The 15,577-nt window shown below is 34.7% G+C and overlaps 1 protein-coding gene across 1 annotated transcript; it reads left to right on the plus strand.

Moving 5' to 3' along the window:
• Positions 1–15,118, plus strand: LOC128989163 (titin-like). The gene is made up of 3 exons (XM_054411032.1): positions 1–674; positions 13,394–13,512; positions 14,388–15,118. The coding sequence occupies exons 1-3, from the start codon at positions 1–3 to the stop codon at positions 15,116–15,118; spliced, it is 1,524 nt and encodes a 507-aa protein (XP_054267007.1).
• The last annotated feature ends 459 nt before the right edge of the window (positions 15,119–15,577 follow it).

Raw genomic sequence — 15,577 nt, forward strand, 5'->3', positions numbered from 1 at the left:
ATGACTGCTCTACTGGCAACACTGTGTCTTCTGACGCTAGCCTCCGCCGAACACTTCCATCACCACGTCCAACATCATCACGAGCACGTCAAAGCCATCACGGTGACCAAGAAGGTGCCTGTGCCGTACCCTGTCACCGTCGAGAAGAAAGTGCCTTACACCGTGGAGGTACCAGTCGATAAACCGTACCCGGTCCACGTGCCCAAGGCGTACCCCGTCTATGTCGAGAAGAAAGTGCTGTACACGGTCAAGGAGTACGTCCCGCAGCCGTACACGGTCTACAAGAAGGAGCCGTACCCGGTCGAGGTGCCCGTCGACAAGCCGTACCCCGTCCACGTCCCTAAACCTTACCCCGTGGTCGTCGAGAAGAAAGTACCTTACACGGTGGAGAAGCACGTGCCGTACCCTGTAAAAGTGGCTGTGGACAAACCTTACCCCGTCCACGTGCCTGTCGTCAAGCATGTCCCGTACACTGTAGAGAAGAAGGTGCCTTACAAGGTAGAGGTGCCTGTGGAGAAGCCCGTACCTGTGTCTGTGCCCAGGCCTTATACGGTCGTTGTGGAGAAGAAGGTGCCTTATACAGTAGAGAAGCCGGTGCCTTACCCTGTTAAGGTACCTGTCCATTTTCCTGTATATCACCATCACCACGATATTAGACATGGGCTGGAACATGAGTACGAGAAAACATATTTTGATTAATTTTGTTTATTTTTATATAGTTCTGAATAAATAAACCTGTTAACTACTATATTTTTTAATTGTTATTTTTCTGAAGGTAATGGTAATATTCAATAGTTCTCATTCTAATGTGGTTAGACTGTGGTGAAGGCACCCGCATCAGTGTAATTGATCTCACCACACTCTGTGTCCAGGGTCCACTACAAAGGATTTAATTTACCACCCTGCAATATTAGCACAATGTATCATAGATCTATTATAAAGTCTGTCAAGAATATACGATGATTTGATTTCTCTATTTCAGTAATAGAGGCTTAAAGAGAGTTTGAACATTTATTGTTGTCGTGCTTTTTCTCTGAGTTAAGGGAACGGTCAATAGCCAAAATGGAGTCTTGATTTTTTTAAGATATGTGTAAAACCTTTTGGAAATCTCAAAGAATAGATTTACTTTCATAATTACCCTAATTTCAATGCTACAAATATAAGTTTATTCTGGGTTTTGTAGTTTTAACATAATCCACGAAGAACACTAAAGAAAAATTTTTTGTTTTGAGAAAATTGCAAAATATTAACCATTTAAAATATGGATAAAGCTATAAAAAAGAATATGAATTTGATAAGTTTAGTAAAGACTTAATCTGCAGAGAAATGGATAATTTAAATCAATCATTCATCTTAAGATATACTGAAAACAGTGGGCAAATATTTAGTAAAAGTTTTTTTATACCGAATAGTTTTTTGTACTGAAATAGAAACGAGTTCATAGTTTAACGAACGAGTAACAGCAAACAAGGAAACTGCTGAGTGATTACAGTTGAAACTCAAGGGAAATGTTTCTGTACAGTTTGTGTTGGCCAAACATAACCTCCTTTGACAGGGTATACGTTACTTCCTTTGTGATGTACTGCAATGTTTGAAAATGGCACTTATGATTTGATCAAATTGATTGGTATTACAATTATTGTGAATTGTGCTGCAATAAAATAAATGAAATTTTTGGTTTTTATTAGTAACAGCTCATGGGCTTCGTTGTAAGGATTAAACATCTTATTACACTAAACCATCTTAGTGGCACCGTTGTTGAAATGTGGCACTTATTATGGTTTTCCCCCTTTGTAGTCTTTTTTATCAAACGTTTAGTCAGCATAATATGTATCTGCAATGATTAAAATAAAATAAAAGATGAGAAAAAAATTTACAAATATCTAATTACAACTATTTCATTGCATTTTGTTAACCACCTTCACCTAAAGAAGAAGATTCGAAGGGTTGGTTAAATAATACTGTCTATTAGCACTCTTATTTATTGATAATGTGTTCAAGGTAGCCTTTGCATATCATGTTGTTTAGAATTACTATATGTCCAAAAATATGTTGGTGTAAAGCAGTATGAGATTTGCAAGGCTGTGAAAAAAGAACCACACAACTTCCTCGATGAACAAATACAAGCTTTTAATAAAATATAATTTACCAATCGTCTATAAATAATAGGTGAGTTGCAACAAAACAATGGTCAACTCATAATGAGGAAGGTGGAGGGGTAGGAAATACACATAGAGATAACGCATCTGTCTAGAACTGCCCTCCATGCGTAACATGTTTCCCGGTACTGGGTTTTTGTAATTTTGTTTGTAATTGTTTGTTTTGTTCGTGTGTTTGTCTGTGATTGTATAAATGTGACTTCGATGGATTTAACTTTGACGACTTCCTCTGGAATTTAATTTGAGGTCCCTCACAGCCTGATGAAGTTCCCTCCGGAAAGGCTACCAAGGATCACTTTGCCAGTATAAGAAATTTAAATAATTATTTATTATTTTTATAAAGTTTCCAATTATTAACTTTTGTAAAAGTAAATATAAGGAACCAAGCCTAAAATAAGTGTAATGAAAAATGTGCAAATTTTGTAGTAACGGTGAAAGTTAAAGGAAACGTGATTACGACGATCATTTCCCCTATCTAAGAGTTTGTTTGCTAATTAATTAAATATGCCCAACTTAAATAAGGTGTCCCATCACGACGGGTGATATATCCATGTTGGGTCGGTCATACATCATCTGTGATGTCACATTTCTGATGTCAACTCCGGAATACATCACATCAGTTAACTGACGGTTCATACGACTCAATATGTGATATTCAAATGAGAGATTATTGTATGCACATCACTATGTCCTACAGTAAGGTGATAAATATTGGATACAAACAAGTCTAGCTAGAATATGTACAAGTTGATGTAGATATGCATTTAGTTAGTTTAGGTATTTAGTTACAAGTATTTTGGTGTCTGGTAAATGCAGAGACATTACTTCCTCTTTGTTTTTATGAAAATAGAGAAATAAACACAACAATAAAATTTAATCTCAATAATATGAATAGGTTTGTGTATTAAGGAAATCATAATATCAATCATCTAATAACTAACTGCTGAATTCACTGTATTTCCTGTTAGATACAGTCTAACAAACAATCTTTATAAGGAACCGTGATGCAAAGGAATCATTATTGGTTCATATTGAAATACGATTGTTACCAATAGGCTAACAATTCTAAGTTTGTTAATTTTTTAAATTTAATTATTAAATATACAGAAATGCCCTGAAGTTTTTTTTCATGTAATTTTATCTTGTATTGTAAAATAAGGAACAACACTGGATCAAACATTAGTCATATAGATATGGTAATGGATTTCAAAAATACTTAAAATAAGTTCAAACCATCATATGAAAGTTTAACAAAAGTACATCTACTGTCACATATCAGATCTACTTTTGTGCCTGGCTCTCTCAACATTGACAAAATATTCCTCCTCGGATCGTCATATTAGGAGACGCACGACAAAGAGCAGATGAGACCCGGAATGAGACTGAGAAGTCTTGGAATTAATGAGAATAATCCTTACAAAGGATGATGTGTGCGATTCTACAGTCTCTAAAGAGAATATTTGCAGCTTCATTATATTAAAAACTGCGATCTCTTACTCTTGTTTTAAGTTTATATTTCCTTCTTTTTCTCACTATCAATCTAATTTACGATTAGTTGCCTTATATTTAATAGCTGTAATGACATATAAATTTAATGTAATGCTATTCTTCCAAATTTGATTAAAATATTTAAAAGTTGTACAACTTAATCCTATACTCTAATACGAGCAATGTTTGCTTGTATGTATGTATGTATGTATGCTTGCACCAAGATCTCGAAAACGGCTCCGACGATTTTCTTCAAATGTTGTAAGTCGTTTATTCCTGGCCTAAAAACGAGTTAACTTCAGTTAGAACTGCCAACAAAAATCTAATTACGTAGAAAAATGAAACTGTAAGTTAATTTTTTTTTAACATTAGTCTTATGGGTTGCTAAGTAACCATCTTGGCTGAATTAAATAACAAGGAAAAAGTAAACAAAAGAGTTGTAAGTTGTCTATCCACAGTATACTAGCAAAACAAAATACAGTACAAAAGGAAAAATACCAGTTGTTACTATTGACCAAAGATTATACTGAAGATTACTCGATACATTGTTGTGAAGAGTAGCAGTGTGGAGTGTGGGATCTGTTTATGACGATTAGATTACGGTATCTGCAATCCTTAAATGCTATGGGAAGGGAAGGAAACAGGTCCGCGACGTAGGAAGTGATGAAGGAAGTAGTAAAGGCGAGTAGTCCGGAGTTTGGGAACTGTTTATGACGATTAGATTAAGATTTCTGCAAACCACAAATGCTATGGGAAGGGAGGGATACAGGTCCGTGACGTAGGGATTGATGAAGGAAGTAGTAAAGGCGAGCAGTCTGGAGTGTGGGAACTGTTTATGACGATTAGATTAAGGTATCTGCAATCCTAAAATGTTATGGGCTGGGAGGAAAACAGGTCCGTGACGTAGGAAGTGGTAAAGGAAGTAGTCAATGTGAGCTGTCCGGAGTGTGGGGACTGTTTATGACGATTAGATTAAGGTATCTGCAATCCTAAAATGCTATGGGAAGGGAGGAAAATAGGCCTGAGACGTAGGAAGGGGTGAAGGAAGCAGTAAAGGTGAGCATTCTGGAGTGTGGGAACTGTTTATAACGATTTGATTAAGGTATCTGCAATCCTAAAATGCTATGGGAAGGGAGGAAATAGGTCTGAGACTTAGGAAGTGGTGATGGAAGTAGTAAAGGAAAACAGTGTGGAGAGTTGGAACTGGAAACCGTTTGTAGTAGTTAGATTAATGTATCTGCAATACTGAAATGCTATGAGAAGGGAAGGAAACGTGTCCACGACATAGGAAATGGTGTAAGAAGTAGTAAAGTCTAGCAGTGCGGAGTCTGGGGAATGTTTGTGGCAATTATATTAATTGATCTAAAATACTTAAATGCTATGGAAAGAGATGAAAACAGGTCCAGGACGTAGGAAATGGTGAAAGAAGTAATGACGCCAGCAGTGCAGAGTGTGGGAACTGCCTGTGGCAATTATGTATCTGCAATTCTAAAATGGTATAGGGAAGGAGGGCAAACAGATCCACGACGTAGGGAGTGGTGAAGGAAGTAGTAAAGGCGACCAGTGTGGAGTTTGGGAATGGATTAATCTATCTGCAATACTAAACTGATTTCAGAGTAATAATGATTTTCCCCGAGCAAAGCTCGTTCCCCAGGTACTAGATACTAAACCTTCTCTAAAGTTTATATAGAATTTAAAATAAACAACAATATTATATATGTTATATTACATTTGTTTTTAAAGTAATCTAAAAAACGGAATTTTAAAACTGTATAAAAACCTAGTATCAAGGCATATAATATTCAAATTTTGTTAATATTTTGTATTGAAAGTATGTTGCGTAAGATAAAAAAGGTTAAATGTGATAACCTTTCTTCATACAGGTTTACTCTTAGACATAACCTTAAATTAAATTTTGATTTAAGTTTATTAAAAGACAAAAAAAAAACAGACTGAAGCAATCCATCACCCTCTTTCGGACAGTTATGAAATCTTATTTAACCAACTTAACCTAAACTAACAGTAGATTTTATAAATTAATTTAACTTAACCGTAGTACCTAAGATTTTAATACGAGTGTTATTCTTTCTATTATTTTCTAACTTTTTACAGCAAAAGGGAAATGGAACCCTTTTTACATAGCATTTGCTTGGCCACACAGGCTTCGGAGAGAATCCAGCGAAACAAGTAGGCCTACTGATAAGCTTAAGTGATGTCACTGCCACCAGTTTGAGGATCATTACATTAGATAAATATGTAATTGAACGTGCTACCAACTGATGCACCAATTCACCACTCATTTTTAAATATTATCATCAGAATTGTTTCTTAAATTATTAGTAAACAAGCTGCTATACCCGTGCTTGGCAACGGGAAAAAAATGTGACCTAGAGAGCTATTAAAGTAATTCTGATGTGTGTTTTAAAATACGGCAACTCTATGATTTAGTTTGAAAATATAAACTGATTTAAAAGTGTAAACCTACTTACTTTCAAACTCCTACTTTTTATGGTAATAGAAGAATATGACAGCATACCTTAGTATAGCAACAGCATCAATTGCTTCATATTGATGCTTCACGAATGACATGTTTTACTATAATTCTTCAACTTTAGTCAAGCCTCTTTACATGTAGCTTACTATATAAATTACAAAATGAATCTTTGAGCAATACTTTACAAAACTTATACAACCTTTCTTTAAAACCAAACATAACCCTCCTAAATCTACATAAATCATCAAAAACATATTTTTCGAGTAAATAAATAAACACCAGTTCATTGTAATGACCAGCTGCTGTTTCATTAACTAAATCAAATTAAATCATGTAAACTTTACATACAATTTGATTGTATCACTTTATAAAATAATGTAATAGATTTACCATTCATTCCATTTATTGCAACCTATGTATGGTATGATAATTACAATACTCTGCAGAGCTCAAGAGATGCACTAATTGGTCAGATACACCAGGCAATTGAAACACGAATAAGCAATTTCCGTCATAGATCGCACCGAGATAAACACTGCTGTCAGCTCCGGTGAATCTACATTTCCTGTGTCAATCACTGGCACATCCAGTCCGTCTTGATTGCTTCAAAAATTCATCGTTACTTGTTATACAATGTCCAACGTGCTTTTACTGTAACATTGGATAGGCTTTAAAATAATTTCATAAAGTTATTTGAGACAGCTTTTTAAAGTCATGTCATGTCTTTTAAGGACTTAATTTAACGATTCTAGTGAAATGGGAGTCGATAATTGATAATGGGGTTTCATTTGAATAAGATTAAATCAATAGTTTATAACTTTTTAAGTCATACCAGTTATTGTTAGGCTTAAAACGCCTTTTCAACATGTTCGTTAAATTGGTAACGTAGATAATGTAAATGTAAAAACACGTTATGGACATCAGCAACTGCTAACAGTAATCATACAAGTAAACTTGTGTTCATAACTAAGCTCGATTTCACTAAATACATTTATGACGTATGTATAATTACCCCGTCTAAAAATGCTATGGACACATTTTAAAACTATTTTACTCCACCAACTATTCGAACACTTCTGTAACAAAATGCTTATTTCATAAAATATATATATACCAAGTAGGTTGTAACAGTATGCAGATCTTTCCACGTTATCCCGTTTACACGTTACAACTATAATATTTGTAATGTACAGAAAATATCCGTATCATATATCATCTTGAACATAGTCTACAGTATTAGAATATTCGTAGGATAAATAACTCATAATCATAATAACCAATGAAACGTCCGTGAAAACGTGTTTTCAATGTGGTAATTTAATAATGAACGCAGAACAGAGCTCAAAGTAAGCTGTCTGGGTGGCTTAACTCTGGCCTTAATAACTTCTGGAGGCGAACTGGCTGTATAAACTGTGTTAACTGCTGGTTGAATCTACAGCTAAAATGTTTAAGCGTTTACTATTATTATTACGGATTAAATTTAAAAAGCAATAAATACCTAAATTTTATAAAAAATATTTCATAAACTTAATACTTAGTACATTTTACATTTGATATTAAGAAAACTATCCTAGTATTCATTTATGCGTTAGTATACAGGAAGTTTAATTCATTAATTTATACTCTTGAATTTTTATACGGTCATGTAATTGTAAAAAAATATTATACTGAAAAACCTTCAATTAAATTAGCGATAAATGTTCAAAATAATAGTACTACTATGCCATGTTTTTTTTTTAGTAGATGCTGCTGTTTCTTAAAAACCTTTGTGGCACTTTAATTGAAAGAACTACTTAGGTGTAGGAACTGACGTAAAAGACGCAATGGATTATTATTAACTTTTGAAACCGATTTGTTATAAATGATAAACTACATAACATTTAATGTATACATATACTATGACAAATTTCACAAAATATTTCATGTAACTTACCTATAATGCTAGAATATTAAAAGTTTTAGTAAATTGTTTGAGCAAGTTGGTTGACACAAGTCTGATGAACTTCACTTTAATTTCCGGACTAAAACGAGCTGCACAACGACTCTTGTTCATAACTAGAACAGAACACCTTGTGTAATAAATTTAGATAATGTAAACTTTCAATATTTTCCTGTCTACCACACTTTCTAGTGCAGTTTTAAATCCCTCATCCCCTAACTTTAAGGATGGTAAGCTCTAATATATTATTTCAGATACCTAGAGAATTCTGACATTATGATATCGAAAAAGTTCATTAGCGTTTGGCCGGACTCGTACCCAGAACCTAGGGGACCAAAGACTTTCTTTCTACCACTAGACAAGATGCCTGTGCGGTAGATGTTTTTTTTTTTTATGAATCACGATTTTAGATTTTACAAACATACACATAGCAGGTTAGCTGTTTCTCAAGGCAACTGATTGAAATACCGTATTCACTCCGTACTGGTATTGCCATCATCTTGATATTCCCCTTGACACGTCCAAATGCCAGTATGATGACAAGTTGGCGGAGATGGTATTGTCTGAAAGATGAGACTTTCAGTGTCAAAAGGAGGGGAGCTTGTGAGTTTCTGTGTAATATGAGAGGGTCTTTAGCGTTTAGATTGAAAATATTTTAGTCTAGAGGCCGATTGTAATGCGATTTAACCTCAGGTTTACAGGTTTTGAAAGCAAGTGGGTAAGAAAGTGTGTTCATTTAAAACTACTTGTGGTTTTGTAGTAGTATACAATACCCAGTTTTTCGCTTTCTATTCTATAAATTTTGTATTCTTGTTAACTGGGATGATCTTCATTTTGTAAGTAAACCCAAAGAACTATTCATTAAAAAACCAAAAAACATAGATACCTAGGTTTTAAATATTTTTAGGTACATGTCTGGAAATATGTCCAGACATTTAAAATTTATTTAAATTCATTTATTTCTAAAATATATTTTTTATGTTATATTTCTGCTAAATTTGTTTTCAAAATGAGAAAGTTGTATACACTAAGTAAGTAATGTTAAGATATAATAACTTGACTTGAATACACTAAGGAATGACATGAAGGAAGTTAAAACTTTACAAAGAAAGTTTTATTTGAGTGATAACATACACATTTAAGTACTTTATTGTTATTGTGTGTTGAAGATAGCTTAAGATAGAAAATGTTTTGTACCTTACAATTGAAATGACATAGATTATTATATTCAGTTTCTTTTTGTATTTAACGATAAAATGCTACATATACTCATATGCACAGTTCAGTTATTTCTTGTTACGATATTTATTGAAGGTAAAATGTCAGAATTTTAGCTTACTTCATGAACGACAATCACAACGATGAGGGTTATCCAGTATTTACCAAGCTAACAGAGTAAGTCTGTAGTTATCAGTTCCAATCAAGCGGTTAACTAAGAACAAAAGAGATTGTCAGTGACGGGGTATTGGGCCATCTCCTTGCTGACTCAGTTAGTTTAATTTAACGTTTACAACGTTACTGCACTTAAATTAATCTCTTGGGTATTGTAAAGTATAAATTGTAAAGGGACAACTAATCAATCATTTATTTCATAGGCGTGCTGTTATTAAGAAGAGCATATAAGTTCTGATTTTTTACCTCTACTACAGTTTTTAAAGTAACATGTTAAAGTTACTTTCATCAATTGGACCAAAGAGATATTACTCATCAGCTGACACGTTTATTCACAATTAAAACCTATAAGTTCAGTGTTTAAATGCATAACCTATTTAAAATCTTCATTGAAAATGAAAAATCTTTGTTAGAGGTATTATAAGATTTCCAATAGCTTCTGTTTTGGACAACCTCAGATTTAGGGCGGTTCTCATCCTCTAGTCGTACGTCACAGCTGAAACACCCTCAGAACACCCTCAGCTAAAAGCGCCTCAGAAACTTGGCCTCAACTGTAGGGCAGTTTATTTATGCCACCCTTAGGTTGTAATTGAACTGTACAAAGCACAATATTAACAGCAAACACTCTGATCAACCTCCGATCAAACTTTCTCTGGAGGTATTTGGACAATAGTTTAAACAAATTTGGTTTAACAATAAATATATGTATTTATGGATGTGAATAGTGAATTTATTTCACCGGTGGATTATGTATTAACATATGAAACACGCCTGATATACCATGATTTATTATATAGTCTGACATGAAAACTTATGTATATGTTTGTTCTTACATTTCTTGCTATCCAACATTAAAAGCATAAGCATTTACTATTACTCTTCAAAGATAATTATTAATTATTTTCTGTTTTGAATTTTATTCTAAAAGTAATTTTAATTTTGGACTGTCAAAGTAAGGTTTTTTATCTAACCGTGCATTCATTGCCACACAAAATAACTTGGTGACAAAAAGCTTAGAGCTGGAGACCGTGTACTTGGGAAACATCCAAGATAAGATCCAGTGAAGATCAGCGGCAAGCTTGTTACAGACGATAAACTGTATTGTGAAGATGGCGGTTGGCCAAGTGTTGTTGAGGAAACTATTGAATGTAAACCATCCTACGGTACTTTAGTTTTATTTATTTATATTTTTTATATCATTAGCATTTTAGATAATACTAGCTGTGTACCCGTTCTACGCACGGGGATCTTATAATATTCAGTTGAAACCTTCTTATATAACGAACAGCAGTTGGTTTGCATATTTTAAGATATGCTGGCCAAACTATTATACATAGCTTCATTTTATGTTGTTTTTTGTTGTTCCGGATCGGTATGACAATCAATAAAAGGTTAAATTACCTCTGTGTCTGCCGGTCGATCCTATAACGGTAGGCTTACTTTTATTTTTACTATCTGATCTCGTTTGCATGGCTCAATAGATAATATTCTCATAGTTTATCTACGATAACTATATCAGTATTTTTTGCCAGACTTTAAATTTTTATAGATAGTTGCCCCTCTTTTTCACATGTTTAAACGATTCGTGTATACAAATAAACACGATTATCTATCAAACAAAGCACATTCTTACTACGGACGTAAGTAAAGGAGAATTAAATGCTTACAATTGTAAGATAATAATCTGCCTTCAGATGATGTGTCGGTAGTATTCCTCAGCCCTCACAAGTACGTAAGAGGCACAAATCCTTATTGCTTTCTCTCCCCACATGTACCTCATCTAATGGCGCACACCCGGGAATGGGTGTGAAACAATTGAATGCATCTCTCGTTCTTTAATTATTGTAATGGAAGCTTTATCTACCTGGAACTGCACTCATCGACATATGGAGTGATGCATTCATATGAACTTAGAATGATTGAGTTTAGCTAGTACATGACTTGTTTACGATGTGACAGATCTCTATATAGTCTCTCTTGATAATATTTTTTAATCATTTGTTCTTTTTATAAGAAACTAGCTGTACCCGTGGGCTTCGCCCCGTTTAACTTCATAAGTGAGCTTGTTCGCATGGCTCAATCACGTCCTGGTTGAAGTTCGTTCGCTACGCTCACTCACCTTTAGGTTGGAGCTCGTTCGCTGCGCTCACTTGCCTTCAGGTTAGCTCTTTCGCTACGCTAACTCGCCTCCAGGTTGAAGTTCGTTCGCTACGCTCACTCACCTTTTGGTTGCAAATTAGCTGTTGTCATAAATTTAAAAAAATAATAGTGCTGCACCCTGTTGGTAATCCTTGTAACTTTAATGCTAGTGAACATCATAGAACAGAACCTACTTGTTTAATTGAAACAGCTGTTAAGATTCATTAATTCCATTGAAATATGAGTACTCATAAGGTTAACATGAAAAACTCCAGAGCCACTGGGGTGGAGCCCGAGAGTCCGATCAGAATAAAAACAACTTAGTTTTCCTATTTAATCCCTAAAGAATCAGTGTACCAAATTTCAGCCTCCTAGGTAAATGGGAAGTGGGAGAATTAGTGATGAGTGAGTCAGTCAGTCAGTCAGTGAGGGCTTTGCCTTATATATATATATAGATTTTCATTCTTTATGTGCCTCACAAAAGCGTACCACAATTATAAATATTGCAAGTACTAAAATCAAGACGATTCTGAAATGATACATATGATAGGGATATATGAATAAGAAAAGTCCAAATAAAATGTAAAGTTTAACATTTAAACATAAAAAAATTAAAATGTAATTTTCGTCACATTTAAGATGAGAATAAATTTGAAATACATCTTACCAAATTACATACTAGTTTGTTTGTAGGCAAATTTAATGAATCCTCTGCATCTTATTGCTCTGATTCAAAAGCAAGAAAAAAATTTTCAAATCTGTTCATGAGTTACTTTAGAAATTCCTTTCCAAAGTTTTATAGTGTGGTTGAGGCTGGAGGAATTATTTGTAACCACGGTTATTTGGAATTATTTATTATGTTTAAATATGGCTCATCTCAAGAAAGAAACATGGATGACTGTAAGAAAATATTTCTCATAAGCTCCAGCAACATAGAATGTCAGCGAACTCATTGAACATCTGGGCATTTGTTATTTGCATCCACACATGTTTCAGACACTTGAAAACCACAAAAAATTTTCATTTTGAATAATTGTTATCTTACAAACAATTATTGAAACTCTGCAATATTTTATTTTATTATATTATTATATAATAGAAACTGTATAATACTATTAAATTTCTTTTATCTGCATTTGGACCTCCAAATAGGCTTTGCCTTTGAAGCCATAGATTTTCTCCAGTTAAAGTCTTTGATCTTGTATTTTTTTTAAATTGCCTTAGTGCCAAAGAAAGCAGTGCCTTGTGTTTGATTATATTAAACATAGCCATGATGACATTGGAAAGAGATGGACTTTATTTAATCACTTGACAAACTAAATAAAGTTGTTTAAAATGGAACTAGATATTTTGTTGATGTTGTATATTGTCAATGACTATTGTAAATATTGTAAAATTAATGGAGAAAATAAAATCTTCTTAATTTTATTCTTAACAAATTGTAAATTCAAGCAAACCATTCAACCTTCATCAAAGTCTCAATACAATGAGTGTTTTGGAATGTCAGATTGATCGTCTTTACATGAACGCCCTTCTTTTCTAGACTAATCGCACAACCTCCATACATTGAAAGGCTGTTAGCATAAATTTATCTTAAAAACGTGTGAATATTACAGCACTTACAAAGGACTGTATTGAAGGGATTTAATAGAATGAAGGACGTTTTGATGCATAGCAAGATATTTTAGTGTGAATTTTACCACCGTAATTATTTGTAATATTTGGTAAAATAAAAATCCGTAAAAAGAATAACATCTTAAAGTGATAAGTATTGTAATGCAGTCCCCTCAGAATGATCGCCTTTATATCAGTCCCCTCTCTTCTAAGACTGATCCTCACTTCACCTCCATCACAATACAAAGCCTTCAACTCCCATCTAAAGCATTTAGCATTAAGAAGCTGTGAGTGGAAAGTTATCTGTAAAAGGTGTGAATATCGCAATACTTATGAAGGACTGTATTTAAGGGATTAAAATAAATTATTGAATCATCACTGACAGATTCGTCATTGACGGATAGCCATTTAAGTATACTATTTGATCGTTTTTCCTAAACAGGTTATACAAAAACACGTGTTTACACTAGCGATTACAATGTGCAACCTCTGCTGCTTTAAGACCAAATTTTGAGTCCCGAAAACACAACTAAGTAATTTGCTATGCGATCTTTAAGGTTTAGACCACGTTAAACTTTTGGTACCTATGCGGAAATTATGTCTACAATGGTTCCAGGTAAGCACCATTAAAATTCTACTAGAAACTAAAGTTCAGGTTTAACACATAAATAATACCACGATTTAATTGCATGATCATTCGTTTTCTTAAAACGCTAAGCTCGTCTAGCTAAGTATTCATGTCAAACTTTGTAAAATAAATAAGTTTTGGAAAGTAAGTAAAATTAAAAAAAACTAATACAACTCTTGAAACACATAATTACCGTTAACTCACGACGGTAGGTACATATAAAGATTGTAAGTGGTAATCAAAAATGTACTCTTCAATCATCATCAGACCCAAATAGGTGAATGACAAGAACCTTGATGGCGTCTATACTTATATCCTATTGGCTACCGGAAGTTCCGGGCAATAGGTTTCTGAGTATTTGGCATCTTGCGAGTTAGCAGTACCGGTATAATTTGCAATTGTCAACATGTATTAAGTTATTTTTTCTCATTTATTCTATAACGTAAGATTAGTTACACGGACGATGATTACATCCATACCACCTTGTACCTACATGTAACTATCATGCAACAGTCATGGCATAACATGTGGTAGTATATAACCCACCACACGCACTGCCAGAGCACACAGCAAGGATGGCCGCTATACTGGCAACATTGTGTCTTCTGACGCTAGCCTCCGCCGAACACTTCCATCACCACGTCCAACATCATCACGAGCACGTCAAAGCCATCACGGTGACCAAGAAGGTGCTTGTGCCGTACCCTGTCACCGTCGAGAAGAAAGTGCCTTACACCGTGGAGGTGCCAGTCGATAAACCGTACCCGGTCCACGTGCCCAAGCCGTACCCCGTCTATGTCGAGAAGAAAGTGCCGTACACGGTCAAGGAGTACGTCCCGCAGCCGTACACGGTCTACAAGAAGGAGCCGTACCCGGTCGAGGTGCCCGTCGACAAGCCGTACCCCGTCCACGTCCCTAAACCTTACCCCGTGGTCGTCGAGAAGAAAGTACCTTACACGGTGGAGAAGCACGTGCCGTACCCTGTAAAAGTGGCTGTGGACAAACCTTACCCTGTCCACGTGCCTGTCGTCAAGCATGTTCCGTACACTGTAGAGAAAAAGGTGCCTTACAAGGTAGAGGTGCCTGTGGAGAAGCCCGTACCTGTGTCTGTGCCCAAGCCTTACCCCGTCGTTGTGGAGAAGAAGGTGCCGTATACAGTAGAAAAGCCGGTGCCTTATCCTGTCAAGGTGCCTGTATATCACCATCACCACGAAATCGGACATGGGTTGGAGCATGAGTATTGGTTAGATCACCACCCTTTTTGAATTATGTTGTTAATTGTTAAATAGTTTATCTAACAAAAAACCACTAAGTGGTAACACTTTCCCCGCCAAGTCAGCAATCCAAAAAAGTTAATAAATCATTACTTTTTCCGCCAAGAAAAACAATGTAATGTATGTAAGTTTGGCAACTTGGCGGCAGACTTTTGCTCGATCCCTTTAAAAAATACCATAAAACTAGTTTCATTGAGCAAGTATCCCTCCCATTGGTACATTGCTAGGTGAGAGCTTATTTTACAAAATTTGACCTTATTTGTGCCACATTTCATAAATTATACTTAGTTGGACTAATTAATTAGAGAAGTTGATTTGTGAAATTATCCACGAACGTAACTTAAATGAAAAAAACCAAGCAAAAGTCTGCCGCCAAGTTGCCAAACTTACATACATTACATTGTTTTTCTTGGCGGAAAAAGTAATGATTTATTAACTTTTTTGGATTGC

The sequence above is a fragment of the Macrosteles quadrilineatus genome, unplaced genomic scaffold (genome assembly GCF_028750875.1).
Source record: "Macrosteles quadrilineatus isolate MER2022 unplaced genomic scaffold, UCM_ALF_1.0 Scaffold_3__2_contigs__length_128488019, whole genome shotgun sequence".
Taxonomy (NCBI): Eukaryota; Metazoa; Arthropoda; class Insecta; order Hemiptera; family Cicadellidae; genus Macrosteles; species Macrosteles quadrilineatus.